General features: G+C 36.3%; 1 protein-coding gene across 3 annotated transcripts; it reads right to left on the bottom strand.

Annotated features, from left to right (window-relative positions):
* Position 1: 1 nt before the first annotated feature.
* On the bottom strand, positions 2-14846 carry LOC113674895 (angiopoietin-1 receptor-like). 3 transcript variants are annotated; one of them, XM_089181169.1, is made up of 18 exons: positions 14570-14842; positions 12151-12239; positions 11769-11848; positions 9349-9982; positions 8746-8793; positions 7924-8286; positions 7239-7335; positions 6921-6976; positions 6516-6629; positions 5975-6139; positions 5681-5791; positions 5375-5562; positions 4925-5044; positions 4604-4674; positions 3898-3938; positions 2375-2471; positions 2099-2198; positions 2-1395 (listed from the first exon to the last, which is right to left on the bottom strand). In XM_089181169.1, the coding sequence occupies exons 2-18, from the start codon at positions 12215-12217 to the stop codon at positions 1324-1326; spliced, it is 2424 nt and encodes an 807-aa protein (XP_089037295.1). In that variant the 5' UTR covers positions 12218-12239; positions 14570-14842; the 3' UTR covers positions 2-1323. The 3 variants fall into 3 exon arrangements, 2 of the variants coding, with proteins under 2 accessions (XP_089037295.1, XP_089037296.1); XM_089181170.1 differs by lacking the exon at positions 14570-14842 and having other exon boundaries at positions 12151-12526; XR_016179429.1 differs by lacking the exon at positions 2375-2471 and having other exon boundaries at positions 1372-1395; positions 14570-14846.
* Positions 14847-18611: the final 3765 nt, after the last annotated feature.

The raw sequence follows: 18611 nt of genomic DNA, 5'->3' as shown, positions 1-18611 counted from the left end.
CTCAAACTCTAAAATGTAATTTTATTTAAAATGCCAGGAATAAACATTGCTTAAGTAAGTTACAACTACGTTGATGTTCTAGTTTGTGATATAGTGCAATCTTTCAAAACTATAATATTGGAATAAAAATGTACTATTGATAACACAAACCCTGATATCGCGTACTCAAAAATATTTGTGCTGCAAAGTTCACGTACATTTTCAGCAGACGTCATTCACTTTACTCCTTCTACTAAAGTTTTGTTACTGGAATGCAGACACAAAGGAAATGAAACCCAGTGTTTTAAAATACTGTTTAATTGTTATTCTCACCAAAGAAAGGCATATCACAACTTATGACTCTGACTTCCTGATTAGTTTCCAAAGGGTAACCTAAGCCTCGAAGTGTTGTCTTAAGATGAACTTAAAATTCTTATTATTCCCATCGTAAGAACTGCTACGCTTTCGCGTGATTTAGAATAAAAAAAACAAAAAAGCCAAACCAATAAAGTTTTGGAAAATTCGATTATATACGCTGCCGTTTTTTATCTAACCTAATAGCACTGCTGCTTAACTGTGACGAGACATTTTTCTTCCATCTGTTTGAACAATGAGGAGGAACTTTCACAGGGCATTTTAGATTAAATGTAATATTTTTTTTGTGATGACCACTGCGAGAGTAGTTTGCGATGTGCGACAGGTTGTTTTCAAAATGGCGACTTTCATCGTGAATCGAATTTTTGGCTCGTATAAAGATGGTTTTCGCAAATTTTCGTTACTCTTTGGAATTTTAAAGTGCGGCTAGAAGTAAATTGAAGCTTACACTTTACAATGGCAGAGATAGAAATTGAAAAGATCGATGAAGCATATTACTTGATCAGAAATTTCCTTTTTTTGTGTGATTAGGTGCACTGTTGCCCAGTATCTGGATAATTTCCGCTTTGAAAGCTATTAAATGACCGTTAATTTTTAAATTAAAGAGTGTGAAACCCTCACTAAACTGAAAAAAGGAATGCTTCATGTTCTTGTTAATTTAAATCTCTCAGTTAAAACTAAGACTGAAAATAACTTTCTTTTTCAATAAGCATATATAATCAAGCAGATAGACTTGGAAAGGTTTTCCATTTTTCATTTCTATATGCCGCACTGATTTATAATCTTACATGGGGTTTGTGGTAGTGCAAAATCTGAATAATTACTCTGTTAAGTTTAGAACATTAAACATCTTAAACACTATTTTAACTTATCTTATTTGGAACAGAGAAGATGAAACTTAAATATCGCTTTAATCTATGTCAATTACACTTGACCTTTAGTCTTAGTGGTAACATTGGACATCCTTTATCACTCTTCGTCCATCATCATATCAAAGTTGATGTAGTCCTTGCCATCGTAGACTTCCAGGTTGACATATGTCTAGTGAGCAGATTAGATAGATGAGACATGTTTCGAATAAAAAGTTAAAACTCTTTGTCAAGAAAATCTACACACCCATTCCTTGCTTTATATTTATTCCTCAGTCCATCAACTAGGTTTAGTTCCTGATTTAAAAGTCCTATTTTTTACATGTTTCTACGGCTGTTATCCGACGTGCCTCTTTCCCCAAAACCCATCCAAGTTAGCTTAGGATAAACATAGACGTCCAATTTAGCTTTAACAGTGCGAGGATTCAAAGTGTTGAAGTTTTGGAGAGCGATACCTGGACCCGAAAAATGATCACTAAAAGAGACGACATCAAATAGACCATCGAAATATTTTTCCACTCTTTGAGATGCAGGTATCCAAAAATACACAACTTTGTGATTGAAAAGTGTAAAGTTTTAATTCTTCTGTTTCGTTTCCTTTCCAAAATCTCACAATCACACCAGTTTCTCCTCACACTCCCACTTTTTTTATGTGTCAGGAATACTGCACTTCTATATGGTTATGTAAACTTCGAGTTTAAAGTAAAAAATTACTGAGCGAAAGATTAGTTTAGATAAATGTTTTTTGGTTTTGCTTTTGTTTAAAGAAAAAGGAAAGAAAAACAAAGCATTACTAATCATGATAGTAAACAAAAATATATCACGAAAATGAATCACGAAATGAAAAAATGTTTGGGGAAGACCGACTGACAAACCTTGTGATCATCCAGAAGTCGCTTAACTGCAGAGCAGAGCCACTGAAATGAAGGTCTCTTTTCTGGTTGCTCTTCCCAACAGTTAGACATTATGGAATACCTTCAATGAGAATGACACTTACGCTTTTCTTACAAATTTTTCATTCCACGTCAATTTTACTGTATATTTTAAAAGTGAACTAAAAGGTAATAGAAAATTAGTTTTGTGATCTGTGTTATTTATCGAATCACTGATGTTTATAGTGGGTGAAACAAAAGAGTTCTTAAACTACTTACAATTCTTGTGAGATGTAAGATGGCTTAGGCATGCGATATCCTGTTCGCAGTAAGCCAGCTATCTCTTTAGGTTTTACCCCGGGATATGGGGATTCACCTGAAAATATTGAATGACATTGTTTGCTAAAACAGACAAGCTATTTTAAAAACATGCCATAATTGGTCACGATATAAAACCAAGGGCGTCCATCTTTGACTCGGAAAACTTACGCAATCGCTGCACCGAAAGGGAACCAAATGAATCGCTCTTTCCATGGGTGTTTCTTGGATATTATTATATTCGAAGGTCTTTTCCTTTTTTTTTTGTCGCAGTTATCTTACAAAACGTTACCATATCAATGTTTGAACCCTCAAGTGCCATGGCGTGAAAATGGTATGAAATTTTGCGCGAATCACGTTGTTGTTATCGTAAATTGTAGAACCATAGCCCACTTTTTTTTTTCTGTTTTGACTTTTCCACATTTTTACGTCTTTAAGTAAGTAAAAATATGTATTTAAGCTATGTCTAATATATACGTCTATGTCCTAATATATACGTAAGTCGTATAATTCTGGTAGATGGAAGTCCATTATTAATGAGAAATTTCTATCTAGTCTGAATATTCTCTTCTGCATTTTATCTAATTGCAATAAATCGTTCAGTCTTATATTTCAGATTAGCCAATCCCCTGAATGAATTAACATTTGGGTTTACACTTCAATTACGGCTGGTCCAGATGTGCCATTTGCAATAATCAACGTGTAATTTAATAATCACTTATTTCATTCAATTTCGATCCCGAGTGTTAATGTAAAAGTAAACACTTTTATTAGTTGCTTGTTTCGGAAAAAGGCAAAAGTCTCAAGGGGCTAAAAGATGATTTCGGCCTACTCGACTTTATTATTGCTAAAGCGATTGGAAAAGTGAAGGCTGTCTCTTCCGAAATGTTTATCAGAAATTTCCAATTTAAAATCCTAAGAAAAACAGTTTTCACCCATTCTCGTCCAATCAAAATAGGGTTCCAGATGATATTTGTACCTTTTGTCGAGGTGAGTATTTGTCATTCAAATGAAAGGCTCCCCAGGTTTCTGCATTATCGTATTGAATGAAAAAAAAAAGACTTCTCTAGCACAGATTATATCCAGACCTCCCTCGGGCGATCAAACCCCATAACATCAACTAATTCCGACGATTCTCGTTTCCCCTTATACTAAGTTCCCTTCCTCTTTTTTTCGATGACTGCACATCTCTACACTCTTTCGGGCGAGCCAGACAATTATAAATGAAGCCACTTAGGAGATAGTATTTCGATCGTGTTAAAAAGTCTTAAAAAGGCCGATTATATAGAAACCCCGGTCAACCAATACTGTTGCTTTCTGCATTATCAACGGTAATACATAGTATCGATATATATGTTAGATAATAAGGGGTTCATTTGTGTGATTAAAAGAACAAGTAACTATTTACGATTTAGCAAAGGCAAGAAAGGAGAAAGTTTCTAGTTTTTAAATAGTTTAAAGAGTTCTTCGCAATAAATACATACCAATGGTAAACACCTCCCACATCACAATACCGTAAGACCATCTGTAGATGACAGACGAAAAGGAACAATTTGAGCTTATTTGATATCACCATGACTCTGATTATATATGTACACTTACAATAACCGAGTGTCGCATGGCAGAAGATGACATTATTTTTCGAAATAAAAAAGGTAGTTATGATAATCGAAAGCATAATAACTTTAGACTATTAGCTGTGCATTGCCTAGATTTCCCGCTTGAAACGGGTTTCAAGTCAAAGAAACAGAATACATCCATTTTTTTATCAGAATGTGATCACTTCAAAAAGTCTTTTAAGAATGAATAAGTGTGGCGCAAAGTGTGGTACTTCGCTTGATCTGAAAGAGTCATGACAACTTAAGTAAATAGGCAGGCCAATTTGCCTATCATCCTAAAGAAAAATTTGTTCTCTTGAAAAATCGTTGTGACAATTTGCAGCTTTTTTCATGTCGGTGCTGTTTCCGGTGAATTTTTTTCCAAAATTATTTGAAAAAGGAAAAAATGAACAATTCATTACCTAACGACTTCAGCTTTTTAGGACGTCATATCTCTATAATATGTCAACTAATTTTCACTATACGTTATTTGAAGGATGACAGAGCAGCTAATTAACGAGACAATCGACCAATCGGTTTGGAAAATTAGTCGAAATCTTGGGGAAATTTGGGATAAATGTAAACAACCTACATGTCACTCTTGGTGGAAGATTTGCCATGGAAGAGAGATTCCGGAGGCATCCACTTAGCTGGAAGACGAGCCTTCAAAAGAAAAAAACAAATAACTATCGAATAAAATTTCAAACTAAGGAAAACTGAGTATTATTGTAAGAATAGTGCCACGAACGGTCACGTTGCAAATGATTTATTCACGAGTTGAGGGGTTTTGCTTGTACAAGACGTCATTGAGTCTTAACGCGATTTACCGGTTTTTCGTTATTATCAAATTATGTATATAAACACACCATATAAAGAGTGTTGGCGCAAAGCTTCATGTTCATGTTGTAGTCACCTGTTTTTTTCTAATGTGGATATCTCCCTTTAAACCACGGGCTAAACCAAAGTCTGTAATCTTACACACTTTGCTGTCCCCAACCAACACATTGCGAGCTGCTAAATCACGATGAACAATCTGCAATACAGCACAATAACACAAGCTTGATACCCCGAGATGTTTTAACATAAGCTCTACAGGCTATTCCTTTTCATCTCACTTAATATCGCTTGATTTGGGTAGGTACAGAACTGACCTTGAAATGTTAGGAGAGCAGCTAACTTCACAAGGATTGCAGGTATAACAGACCCACAGATGATTCGAAACCTTTCCTTGTAGAATGGTATAACAGAGCTCTATTGTAAATGTCTGTCGTATAGGAAATAACTTGTTTCGTCACACATGACCTTAACGCGTAGTGAGATTTTAGGTACTTAGCTTTAACAGAATATGAATGGTAGGATTTACCTCCATTGCTGACAAATAGTTCATACCATCAGCGATCATCCACGCAAAGGATAAGAGGTCCTTTTCTGTAAGTGCTGAGCTCGGTCTCCTTTCTCCTGTGTTATAAGCATCCTCGATCCCTCTGCTCTTGCGCATATATCCCAATAAATCCCCGTATGGTAAATACTCCAACACTATGAGAAGTGGATCTAGAAGTATGTAACGGTGCTGAATCAGTCAATTCAATAAATAAGAAATTCGATGAATGTGGAATTAGTCAGTCATCAAGAAATCAACCAACCGAAATCAATTTAAAATGTCCAGTACCTTTTTCGATACAACAGCCAATGAGCTCAACAATATGGGGATGAGGCTTCAAAATTTTCATGAGGTCTAATTCCGTTAGCATGTCTTCCAAGTCCCTCTTTGAAGCGTTGCCTAGAACATAAGTGAAGATTCAAACGACATCAATTACAATGAATTTGAAAGAAAGCCTTTTTACATCCTTTACCTAAAAGGAAATAAAGAGGTTGGTAAAATAAGAAAGTGCTTTTCCACTTTTCCACTTGATTTGTGTTCTTCATAAGGATATATAGAAGTGATAAGAAAAATGAAGGGTACCTTTCAATGACTTAACAGCCACTTCAGAATTTAAAGGTTTGTAAACTGCTTTGGACACTTGACTGAAGTTGCCACTCCCAAGCACCTTTACTGTTGTTATTTGATCACGATCAAGTCTGAAGTCATCCACTTTTTGCCGCTCAGCAACAGAACTCATTGCGACGTCTACGTAAAGATTGTTAATTATGAAAATCGATGGTGATAAGAGGAACAACACAATTATGATTAGTGATGAAATATGTGGTCCATGTTAAGGCACATGGTGTTTATTCCGCCGATGTGCTTGAGTCAAATACAGAAAAAAAGTTACTACTATGTGGAGTCTCTTGCGCTGTTTGCCAGTGGTTTCACACCACCTAAAGGTCAATGTTCTTTTTGTTGTTTTTTTCTGAAATTGACTTTGTCTTTGATATCGAAAACGATTTAACAAACCATCTTTGTATTTTAAGAAGTCGGTAAATTGATATCAAGCGCAACGTCAGTAAATCGAACATAGTAACACTGCTCTAAAATATGTAAATGAAGTGATATTGTAACTTACCCTCGTTCACCACAACGCGGGAGTCTCTTAGTTTTGTCATTTTCTTGTGGTGTGCGTTCCTTCGGCGGTTCGATGGTCCATGCAAAGGCAGTTTGTGTTGATCTCGCCAATGTGCTTAAGTCAGAGAAAAAAATTGGATGGTGACCTTTTTGGAGACTCCTGTGCCGTTTACCAGTAGTTTCACACTACGCACCGACAGTCTTTGCTTTGTTAATTTTTTTTGTTACCAATTTAATGTATTTTTCCGTTTTTCTTAATTTGGCTTTGTCTTTGGTATCGAAATAGATTGAGCAAATGGCCTTTGCATTTTAACACATCGGTAATTCCATATCAAGCTCATTGTCAGCAAATTGTATTTAGTGACACTGCTTTAAAACAGGTAAATTACATGATTTTGCAACTTACCCTCATTCTCCATTACGCTGGTGAATGCACGGTGTTCGTTTCTTTGGCGGTTCCATCTAACAAAGAATGGCACAAAACTGATTTTAGTCATGGCTCTACAGAATTATTATTTCGATATAGCTGAAAGGAAACGACAAATTAGCGACATTTTGGGCCATAAAATAGCATCAATATAATCTCTGTTAATCCTGTGCGTCAGTTGTTGAACTTTTGAAATTCCTTGAGCTAATAGTATTTCTTTATATCTCGCCAAGACATTTGCAACTCATACAAGAATAGCAACTTCATTTTGATTTTCATTAATGATCCCAAACTGACCTGTTGTATATGATGTAGCAGGCAAAAAACACAGTGCAAACTACAAATAAACCAGCCAGTCCATAGATAATTCTGAGATGCAATGCTACCTTGGATTCTGTCGGGTAAAAGACAGGATTGCTTTATTTATTATAATGAAGCTGATTCAATCAGAATTGGATCTTAATCATGGTTGTGCGTGACGAAAATATTTTCTTCTAAAACACTTTTAAATCCTCCGGCAACATTCTTACCCGTCCTCGATCATTTTTAGGTATTGCACGTCCATCGCGCAGAATGCCGCGAAATGAATTGGCTGAGATATAGGCTATATCTACGGAAGCACTTTTTAATAATATTTTTAAAAATTTTGTATCACTAACTGAAAAAAACATTTAGTTCCTGTTTGAATTCAGGCTCCAAGTGGTCTTCGACGGGATTCGTTGATGTTGCTATAGTTCGGCGTTTAGGAATAAGCAGTCGAAAGCACAAATTTAATTATTTTGTTATTATATATGAGGTTACTTCTAAATAATTTAAGTGTTAGGTGAGTAAATCTAAACTTCAGAACATTAATGTACAATTTACATCTTTTAGTACTAAAGGGATGTAATTAAATATGATTTCACTTGAGCACAATGCACAAGAGATAAACCGTTTGATTGTAATTGGCGTGATATCCTTTTTAGTCCACGAACTTACTCACCTGGTCCGTTAGTCCCTACAGTTATTTCCCCGAAGTTTGCCTCAATTCCATATTTTCTCTTTGCCAAATCGCTTACTCGGTTTCTGGCGTGGATTTTCACGGTGTATTTTACAAATGGAGAAAGATTTCCAGCAGTAACGCAAGTCATGTTCAAGCCATCCCTTTTTGGTATGAAAATGACGTCACTCCCGCAAGATATATCCTCGCATTTCATGTCGTTTTCACCTTCACATCGCTTACGGCATTCAACGTCATAAAACACTTGGGTCTGATCACCAGTAGTTGCAGGAGGCTGCCATTTTAACTCCAACGCGCTATGGTTAATGAAGATGACTTGGACAATTTTCGGGGCGGATGGAATAACTGAACACACATATATTAAGAGATGATATTAGAGGATTGCAGACAATGTTTGTTCAGGAGTCAAACTGTTCCTTGTAGTCTATTTTCTTATTGATTTTAAGTAAAACCCTCGGAGACTAAGCTAACATGCAATAAAATACGGCAAAATGCACTTTTCTTCAGCATGTACTGACACGTTTCCTCAACTTATATTCAGAATATTTATCTGTCCGAGCAAGTTTTAAGGAAAATATTCTGAGGTATTTGCCGGGTTTTATCTGCGTGCTATGGTGGCAATAAGGAATTGTGTCATTTTTATTTAAAAGAGATGCTCATAGAATTAGGTTATAGTACTGAAAGGAAAAACATGACGTGTAAATATTACCTCTAAATAGTACCGATAAAGTTAACTGGAAAGGTACCATTCAAAACACAAAAAAATAGACGAAATTGAGAATTACTTTATCTCTGCTTGTGTACCTGTACAATTAAAGCCAGTTTGGTCGTTGAATTTATCGCTTGGACAATCTGAAAGGAGAAAACGCATAAAAAGAATTAAAATTTTTTATCAATCTCCCGGATGAGTTGAGATGATTTCGACCGTTTCACTTTTTCTCTATACGGAATCTAAATACTCTTAAGAGAAGCTGACAACGCCAATAATCATCGCAGAAGTCAAAGCGCTTCATCAGAGGAATAAGTAATTCAGAACAATACTTAACTTTTTAAGGCATAGACATTGGCATAGTTGATAACCAAGTTCAACTTTATCTCCCTTTTAATATAGCAACCCATACAGCTAATTGGGGGCACTTATCAACTCTAAAAGAACTTAATAATAAGGAAATATGTTAATCAAAGACGCATGATCTGTGTCTGATAAAAATTAACCGATCTGAAAAAAATCGTCTATTGGGAAATGATTTGACTTTCGAAGAAAGACATTTTTAGGGCTCAACTTTTAGGTTTAGGTTTAACTCTATGTATCTTGAATATGCTGCACAGTTAATCGTGTTGAGAATTAATGTGCAAAAACCTTTATAGTTGCACTTGTTATCGCGAGGTTTTTAGTCATCATATTACCTTTGCATTCTCCGCCACTATTCTCCGTGTCCTCCCTGCAAGTACATCTTCCCTTCAGTGAACTGATGTTCCAAACGCCATCGCTTTTACATTCCAGACTAAGAATACCTTTATTGTAGATGGCATTTGTAACACAACTTCCTTGAACTGGCACTGAGTTAGTAATGGGAGCCACAGAGCGTGGTAAGGACACCAAGCCATTAACAACAGTAATCTCTGGGCAAACAAGATAACTGACAGTGACAGAGTGAATGTTGCTACATGAGCCTCGGTTATGAAACGCTAGAGCGATGAACTTTCCTTTCACTTGAAAACCAAAATGTCTCCTTGCATTAATACCAAGGGTCGGCAAAGTTATTTCAGCAATCTTCTCGTAAGTGGCTTTGCTTTGTAAAGGGTCAGGTGCCGATAAAGTAGTAGACTGATGCACGTAAAAGTCGAAATATTCCCTACAGAAATTAGTTGTACGAAATGTTGTACAGTTCACTGTTCTGTATTCAATGGTAATATTAACTTTTTTTACTTTGTTTGGGACTGAGATAAGATTACTTCTAAGCCAGGTATTTGGTTGTTGGTGGCCGACATCACAGGTGCGGTACTCTGGATTCCCATAAGAATCATGTAACGGGTACCACTGTTCAGAAACAATGATAAAATAACAATATTTCAATCCAATGGATTTTTCGGCTAGTCTATGCTTAGTAGTGTGTAAAGTGATATATGGGGATTTCCAGGAAACGATTAGAATTTGAACCCATATTTAAAACATACCATAAAGAGACTTGATATTAAATTCACTGAGCTATCTTTCTTGTACAACAGACAGGGGACTCGAGAAAGTTCTTTTGGTCAGTTTTGGAGACACTTTATCAACAAATTATAAAGTCATCCTGACCTCTAGTCATGAATAAGTCAAAATGAAAACGCCAAAACACTGAAAAAATTCACTTGCTCGGCTTCGTTACAAAACCGAAGACTTCTCGTGTATGTTTTATATAGAACGTTTGAGATAGATGTTTTTTATCACAAATCGGTGTTCAACTAGGCTTCTACAACAGTTATGACTGTCTTATACTGTCATTGCACACTTGATGAGCTGATCTTTATAATGACAGCTAAAATGAGTGCTGCATTTAAAATTACATGTTGCAGGCAGTGACGGTTTAAAAGGTGTTCAGGTAAACTTTTTTGGCGTTCTTATGTAAATACGAGTCGATTTATCCTCTTCAGAAAATAGTTCTACCAGGCTTCGAACAGTTCCTTGAAGTGTATTTAGTAGCAATAACAATCTTTAAAGAATGTGCTTTGGACGGAGAGAAAATCTCCTGATTACATCTAAGTTAGTTGATAAGTTTCTGTCTACATACAGCACAGTTCATTTATCGTGGGTAATTAAAAGGATCAAATGTGCTTCTCCACGCTTAACTCCATCCGGATTTACGCAAGTCAGCTTTCTTAGTGGTGTTTCTGTTGGATTGCGCCCTTGACTGTAACAGTCTCACAATGCAAAATAAGTCACGTTTTTCATTGAATTGTGAATTTCATGTTCTGACTCGAAATGACCAAGGGAAAGTATTCTATTTCAGATTCTTTTCGCAGTTTTCCATGGTGCGCTCTTCTTGTCTATGTAATCTAGTCCCTTTTCAGTTCAATAGGATAAGCTAACGAATTATGCGAGCTGGTGGGTTATTAGGGCAGGTAACATTCAGTTTTTCTACCTTTGCCCATAGTCAACGGTAGAGAATCGCCAAATCGTGTTATTGATCAGTGGAAAGTCAGACAATAAATCTGAGCAGATTTCTGTTCACTTTGGATGACAAAGAAAATCATTCGAAGTCTCGAAAGCGTGTTTATGATAAGTTTCTAGGTGTATTTGTAGCACAAAACTTCGCCAATATTTTTACTAGATTTTTTTTTTGTGTGTGTGAATTTGGAAATGAAGTGAATAATAGTCAAATTGATCAATAAAATGTACATAAATTTCGCATTTTAGCTACATTGTCAGAGCTACTGCAATGCGAATGACTGGGAAATTCATCGTGAAATGTTCTTAGACGGCAAGTCAAGTGTAACCCATTCGGTGACACATTTGCATTCACAAACCTCAACTGATTAGATATTAATTTACATATTCAAATTTTTTCACTATAACGACCCTCCAGCTGACAAAAAATATTACTTTTTTACAAATATATCTATAGTACATGTCTCTATATTTTTCAATTAGCACTCCTAAATCTTCAGAATCACAAATTTGATATAATAGAAGTCTTGAAACTAAAAATTTTTTTGCGGCCAACTGATTAACTCTTAATCCCTGTGAAGGCAAATCGTTTGTGTAGAAAGCAACTGCAATATTAACATATGTTTTGCAACCTTCGCGGTGTATAGAGAATCATTGTTTAACGGAAGAAGCATACCCCACGAGTTCCTCTTGCCGGACTTGAGGTTATCCAGTCGCTCCACCTTTTCTCTTCTGTCGGCCTCTTATATAGATACGCTGTAAAGGAAACAGGTCGTCTTATATGAGTAACAAATCTATGTGAAAAATGATTCTACATCATGTGCGCATGCAACAGTCTTGGGGTGGAAGTGGACCTATTTGACCTTCGAGGCTCGTGATTCTGCCTATGACTAATTTCCATAATTGCTCATAGGCGAAGCTTAGATATATTCCTTTCAAAATATTTTTTTTGTTGACAAATTTCATAAAACACAGGTTTTCTTTAACTAGAAAATCGACGTAAAACTACTACTGAAAGAATATCTTTCTCAGAAAGTATTACATCATTTCATTCATACCTTTATCCGCCGATGAGAAGGTGAAAATGTGTAAGAGGGTAACGATTGTAATTGAGCAGTACTCCATGTCGTTGTTACTGCACCTTGAGCTACATAGGAAAACATGAGGCTAATAATAACACAGGAAAAGCTCTGCAATACTCTGGTCGGTTAATTTTGTATGCTTTATCTAAGAAGTGTATAATACTATTTTTTCAACTGAAACAGAATTATCACCATATTTTGATTACTAAAGCTACTCTTGTTAGATCTCTTAGATCAGATCCTTGACTAGTTCCTTTAACAAGGTTAAGACAACTGCTTACAATCGGAGGAGGACCCAGCCACCGTAGAATGTAAATTCTTGAGGAACCCCAAATGTTCATTCTCGGTGCCTTTTACAGATAGCATTAAGTTTTCGCGTTACTTTTCAGGGCCTGGGCTGGGAAAGACGGGAAAGAAGGCTCTAATGGTGATGGACTCAATTGCATAGAAGGGAAACTTTCCGCGGAAAAGAAATAAAAAAGTTTACGAAAAACATTTTAAGAACAGTTTTGGACCGAAGTGCGACGTACATGCAAGGAATTCCCGTTTTTTCTGAAGCCATGCACAAAGGATTTCCTCAAGAAAATCTATTTTGAACCCATTGATTCTAAATTAGGCTTCTATTGCATCACGTATGGATCAGATTATCAGCATGCTTATCTTATATCTTATCTTATGCAATTTCTTATTTCCAACAGGTCTACCGACTGGCCATTGATTTTCATAGAACCGCCCATTTCATTTCGCTGTTTATTTGTTACATGAAAATAACGATAAAGACAATACTTTGAGAGGTAAGCAATTTAGTGTTGCTTGTGATGTGGTGACCGTGTTTTGTAATCCATTATCTTTTTAGAGGCTGTCATATACATTTTCAGTCCAGGTAGTCATGATTTATAAGGCAAAAATAGGATGTTCAGTGTTCTTTGCTTATTAATAAAACTTTGATAGTTTCCCATGAAAAGCACTTTATATCAACGAGTTTTATTTTAGATTTTCTACATAAGCAAAAACTCCATAACCATACAAAACATACTAATGAGGCACAAGTCTACATTCCTTTTTTGTCTCATGTTGAATGATTGCCTCTAAAAGGTAAGGTGAACAATAAAATATTGTTCTTTCTCTAGTTTGTTTGTTTTTGTTTTTTTTCTTGTACGAAAGGGTTTCTGGGACAGGAGGAAGGAGTTCCCTCCTCTGAGCTGTACCTTTAAATTGTTTTTTGGCCTTAATAACTATTCATTTATTTATGGGTTCATTTAGGGATACATTTGGGCAAACATTTGGTTTAATTCGAGCATGGCGTCACCATGACATTGCGTATCTTATTTTTTTATTTCCACGTAGAATAGGTTAGTATTGAACCTAAAGAATTTCAAACAGCTTTCCCAAATATCAAAAACATATTTTCTTCAGTGTGGCTGTGTCTTTGTCAGCAGCAAAATTTTGATGTGAAATATCTAGTGTCAGACGATAGATTTTTTTCATTTGTTCGTCACAAGCTGTTATCCCAAGTAATATCTTAAATACAGGAATGTGATTGAGTTTTAACGTGAACCCATGACTAGACCTGATAAAATTGCTTAAAAATTACAAGGGTTATTGCAATATGGAAAGAGATAAACTGATATTATCGAAATTGTTGTTCCAAATTATGATACAAAAAAACTTCTTCTTTAAAGCAAGACCAGGTGTCTCAGAGAACGACATGCGTAAAGGGTACAAAGGTTTTCGTGAGTGTGAGAAATTATCATTGTTTAACGTTTGAGCTCGCAGTCGACAAGAACGGTCTTCCCAAACCTCAGGCCATCAATACAAATTTAACAAATTTTTGATATTAGACGTTTTTGGCTCTCCTTAAAAGACAATTCAATACTAGTTCTTTGAAATAGAAACCGACTGGTTGCTACGAACCTTTGTTGCACATCTAGTGCAGCCTTTACACGTTATTAAACTACCGACAAGCAACAATCAGTGTACCTTAATTTTTAACACCATGTGGAGTACAAACTTTTGCTCAATTTTTATTAAAATTTACTTTCAACAATTTCAATATCAAAATAAACTTGAGGGTCCAATTTTTTAGCAAATCAAACCGTTTCCTCACGAAATGTAATTTTGCTAAAAAACACCACTAACAAATATTTCCAAAACGAAGCCTTATGCATCGTGGGCAGCAAGCAATTTTTGCATTCCACTTCTGCATGCATACTAAGGAGGTAAAGTCACCCAAGTAGAACTAATCATCACAATTCAGAGGCATTTGTACCCCAGACAACATGGAATGAAATGAAGGAAGCAAATTCAGCGAATCCGCGTAGCTTTACTTTATCATAAAGCGAGTATCTTTCGGTTGCACATGGCATATCTGCTAATTGTGTTTACAGTTACTTACCTGCACTGTAGTAAGAATTTAAAAATAGATGAATCTCTCACTACCGAATGGAACAGAGCTCACAGCCAGCAAACCCCAGCTAACTGAGCTGGATAAAATTAGCTAACAATATTAGACTCCCATGTGTTAGCCTTTGTTAATAAAGACCTGCACCAATGGTAACGTCGGTCTGCGCTAATATATGGGCTCTAAGGGTACGTAGTGTAACAATCATATGGAGGTACTGCATATACTTATGTAGCAAAATACTAAAGATACTGCAGTTGATTACTGGTGTAATTAAATTAAATTTATTTTAATTTATTTTGTGTCGTACCTTAACTAAAAACTCTTACGAAAGATTTCTAACAAAAAAAGGAACCAATTGAAAAAAAAACGTTTGCCACGATCAGTATGCGAAAAAAGCTTCACATAAGACTAGCAAGAATTCTGAATGTGATATGCCTATGGCGTTCTGTAGCCTTGGGGCTTTGGAAGGCATCCAGAACCCTGTGATATTTCTTCCACTCTCGTAGCAGATCGAGAATTTTACAATAGAAATTATCGACGTTAACTTCCACGAAAGCTTTAACTGGAATGCAAGACATGACGAAGAAAATGAAGGATACATTTTTATTTCAACCACCATTTAATTTTTATGAAATTGATTTTATTGAAATTGAAATTTTATTGAAATTAATTTGAAGTTATGACTGACCGCACAGTGAGATTCCAAAGAGTAAACTTAGCTATTTACTGGTGTCCAACGTACATACCTTGGCAGGAATATAGTAATGGGAACAGTGATCAAATTTATTTCCAATGCACGCAGCTGCAGCTTGTGTAGTTTTCGATGAATCTCCGTATTTTCACTCTCGACGAGTTCGTAGTTTCGAACATTTTAACGATTCCCCGGATCTACAGGGCAAAGGATTATTCCGTCGACAAGGACATCTCGGGGCTGGCTTTGAGGGGAAAAACCTTGGAAACTGACACCATGGCTTCGGGCCTTTTTCGTCTTTAAAATGTAAGCTGCACGCCCTTGTTTCAGGCTTTGCAGAAAATTTTGACGCACACCTCTGAGCCTAGCAATCCAAGTCTTTCTTGCTTTACTATTCTCTGGAGGTTTGTTAAGTCTCACCGTCTTTCCATCAACAACTTTGTCACTATAACTATGGCAAACTGGCACACAGTAATAACTTACTCCACGAGGAACTGTTTCCTTTGCCGCCATATTGGAAATTGTACTTATCCTATACTCGCTTTCGAGCTACGCGTTACCTCTTTCCTCTCGATTCAAATATCCTGGGAAAGGGCTATTCTCCATGCCCTACTTGCAAATACATCTTCCCTTAAGTGAACTGAAGTTTCAAACGCCATCGCTTTGGCAGTACACACTGAGAATATTTGTAGCACGACTTCCTTGAACTAGCACCGAGTTGTTAGGGGGAGCTATGGAGCGTGGTAAGGACACCAAGCCACTAACAACAGTAAATTCTGGGCATACAGGATAACTGACAGTGACAGATTAAATGAAGTTGCATGAACCCTGGTTATGGAAAGCCAGAACGATATGCGCTCCTTTAACTCCAACGACTTCTTAAATCATGACAACAACGTATCTAAAAACAATGACCTCTCATTTGTTTAGAAGAACATTTTTTATTGATGTTTTTAATCACAAATCAGTGTGTAGATCCAAATCCAAATGTACTTCCGAGATAGTCGTCATTTTCCTATCGCGGCATTTGCATACTTGATGGCTGATCTTTAAAGTAAAACAAAGAAAACTGAAAATCATTTTAAAGTGCTCCATTTAATAAAATTATGAAAAAATAACTCATATGTACTGCTCAAAAACCGACCGGTTTCCGAATACATATAATGAAGGGCTTTTTGATGGGAAGTCAAGTATAACCGATTCATTGAAACATTTGCGTCCATGCACAAAATTGGTTTAGGAAAAGAATTTACCATATCAAAATTTTTCACATTATACACCTTCCAGCCGGCAAATGATATGTGCGTATAAATCTAATATGTATTTTTCAAGTAGTTTTCCAGTTTCAGAATCTTGGGTCTGATACAGTAAGTCTTAAAATAGAAACATTTTTCCGGGTGGCAAACTCCCGTTCCAACATGGATTGTTGAGAAGGCAACTAGAACAATGGTTTGCAATCTTAACTAGAGGATTATTGTAGGGAAGGAGGGTACACCAACGGGTCCACTAGGTGCCGGCCTTGCTATTGTCCAGTCACTCCATTTTTTCATGCTATCGGCCTCTTATTTAGATACGCTATAAAGGAAACCCGTCGGTTTGTGAGCGGTACATATGAGTTATTGACTGAGTGTGAGGTCAAGAAGGCTAGATATTGGACAAAAATAGAACGAGACGAATATGCAGCCATCTTGACCGAACGCTTGGTCAATAAAGGATTTCATATATTGCCAAAATATTTCGCTTTATTTAGAATCAAGAATTACCTGTTTATTTCGAGAGACGAGAAAGAAAGCCAACCATTTTTGTAGCACTATACACCCCCGAGAGTCGTTTATGTTTTCTTAGTCTTGACTGTATTCTGCGGGTTTTAGCGACTTCATCTCCGACTCTGTCCAAAAATTACGAACCTTTTACTAAGTTCGTTCCAAGCAATTTTACTTTCTTGCGCGGGAGCAAAGCAGGTAATCCCAAGTGGGCAAGATGGGGCTATGTTGCCCGCTCAAGTACCCAATCAGAACTGCTAGCGATATAACAAATCTCTTTAACAAAGCGCTTGAATTTTGTTCATTTGTGTATGCATTAGCCTCGAAGTGGAAGTGGAACCATTTGACCCTTACGACGTTTTGACTGATGAGTACATGGCATGGTATAATGGCGGAAGAAGAGAAGTTTTTTCGTTGGAAAATCAAACAGATACTGTGTACAATACGCTCAAAAGGCATACAAAATATGCACACAGAGGTAGACCCACACTAAAATATGTCAAGCGTTTTTGGAACTGGTAGGTCCGCGAAGCTTATGATAGATCTCCTTACGAGGGAACATTTATGAATGAATCTTTCATCGAGAAACATGCTATAAACGCAAATCTCATGGCGTATGTAGACGTGATCGTGAACCCGGTTCACTGATTTTCTGATATTCTGCTTGGCAAGCAGAATATCGATGCGAAGTTTGAAAAGAGTTTGAGGAGCAATAGCAGAAAGGTTAGAGAATTTGTCTATGCATGTAGTTTTTCATGTATGCCCATGTCATCCACATTGTGCTGTTATGTATATGTTTAAAAACTATTAAATAAAACGAAGGTAAGTTTAACTGGCGAGAAATAATTCGTCAAAGTATAAGAAAGATAAAATATCTTGCCGGTCGATATTTAACATTGTTTTCTTTTAGCAAACTGATGTGCTCTTGCAAGAGTGAGGCTCATATAGCATATTATTGCAACTATTTTAGGATTTCCAGCCAGGGGAGGAGTTTGTCCCAGGCGGTTAACAATTTTCAGAGGGACATTTGGTTTTTTTGGGAATCACTATATACTTTTTTAATCTAATGTACCGGGTGTTATGTTATCAACAAATGCAACGTTTTAGAGTGAATTGAACATACAGTCGTCGTTTAGAGGAAAAGTTAAATAAGTTAATTAACAGGAGAGTATCAAATCTGAACCGAATTTTACTTGCTTCAATACAGTTTTTCAACTTTCATCTTGAAAATGGAATACAATGTGAGCTGCTTGTTCTTTTGTGGATCCGGGCCTTATGACACCAATCCAGATTAGTAACAAAGTTCGATACAATGCAATCATATTCCCTAGATTTTGGTCCTTGCTTTACTTTTAATTAATATTCTGAAATTTAAACCAAAATATTGTTTTAATAAAATTTTGTACGAAGATAAATTACATTTCCTTGTTTCTTTTTCTTTTGAGACACAATTTGAAGTGCGCCTAAATGACCCAGAACAGGTATTTGGATGAGACATATTTTGAAGGGGATATATTTGTTCTAACCGCGGCAATCCTGCAATGGCGCGCTCTAGATCAGACACTGATTAAAAAAAGTA

Source organism: Pocillopora damicornis, chromosome 8 (assembly GCF_964200805.1).
Source record: "Pocillopora damicornis chromosome 8, jaPocDami1.2, whole genome shotgun sequence".
Taxonomy (NCBI): Eukaryota; Metazoa; Cnidaria; class Anthozoa; order Scleractinia; family Pocilloporidae; genus Pocillopora; species Pocillopora damicornis.
Note: the sequence above shows the minus strand (reverse complement) of the source record. Positions and strands in the feature narration are given on the sequence as shown.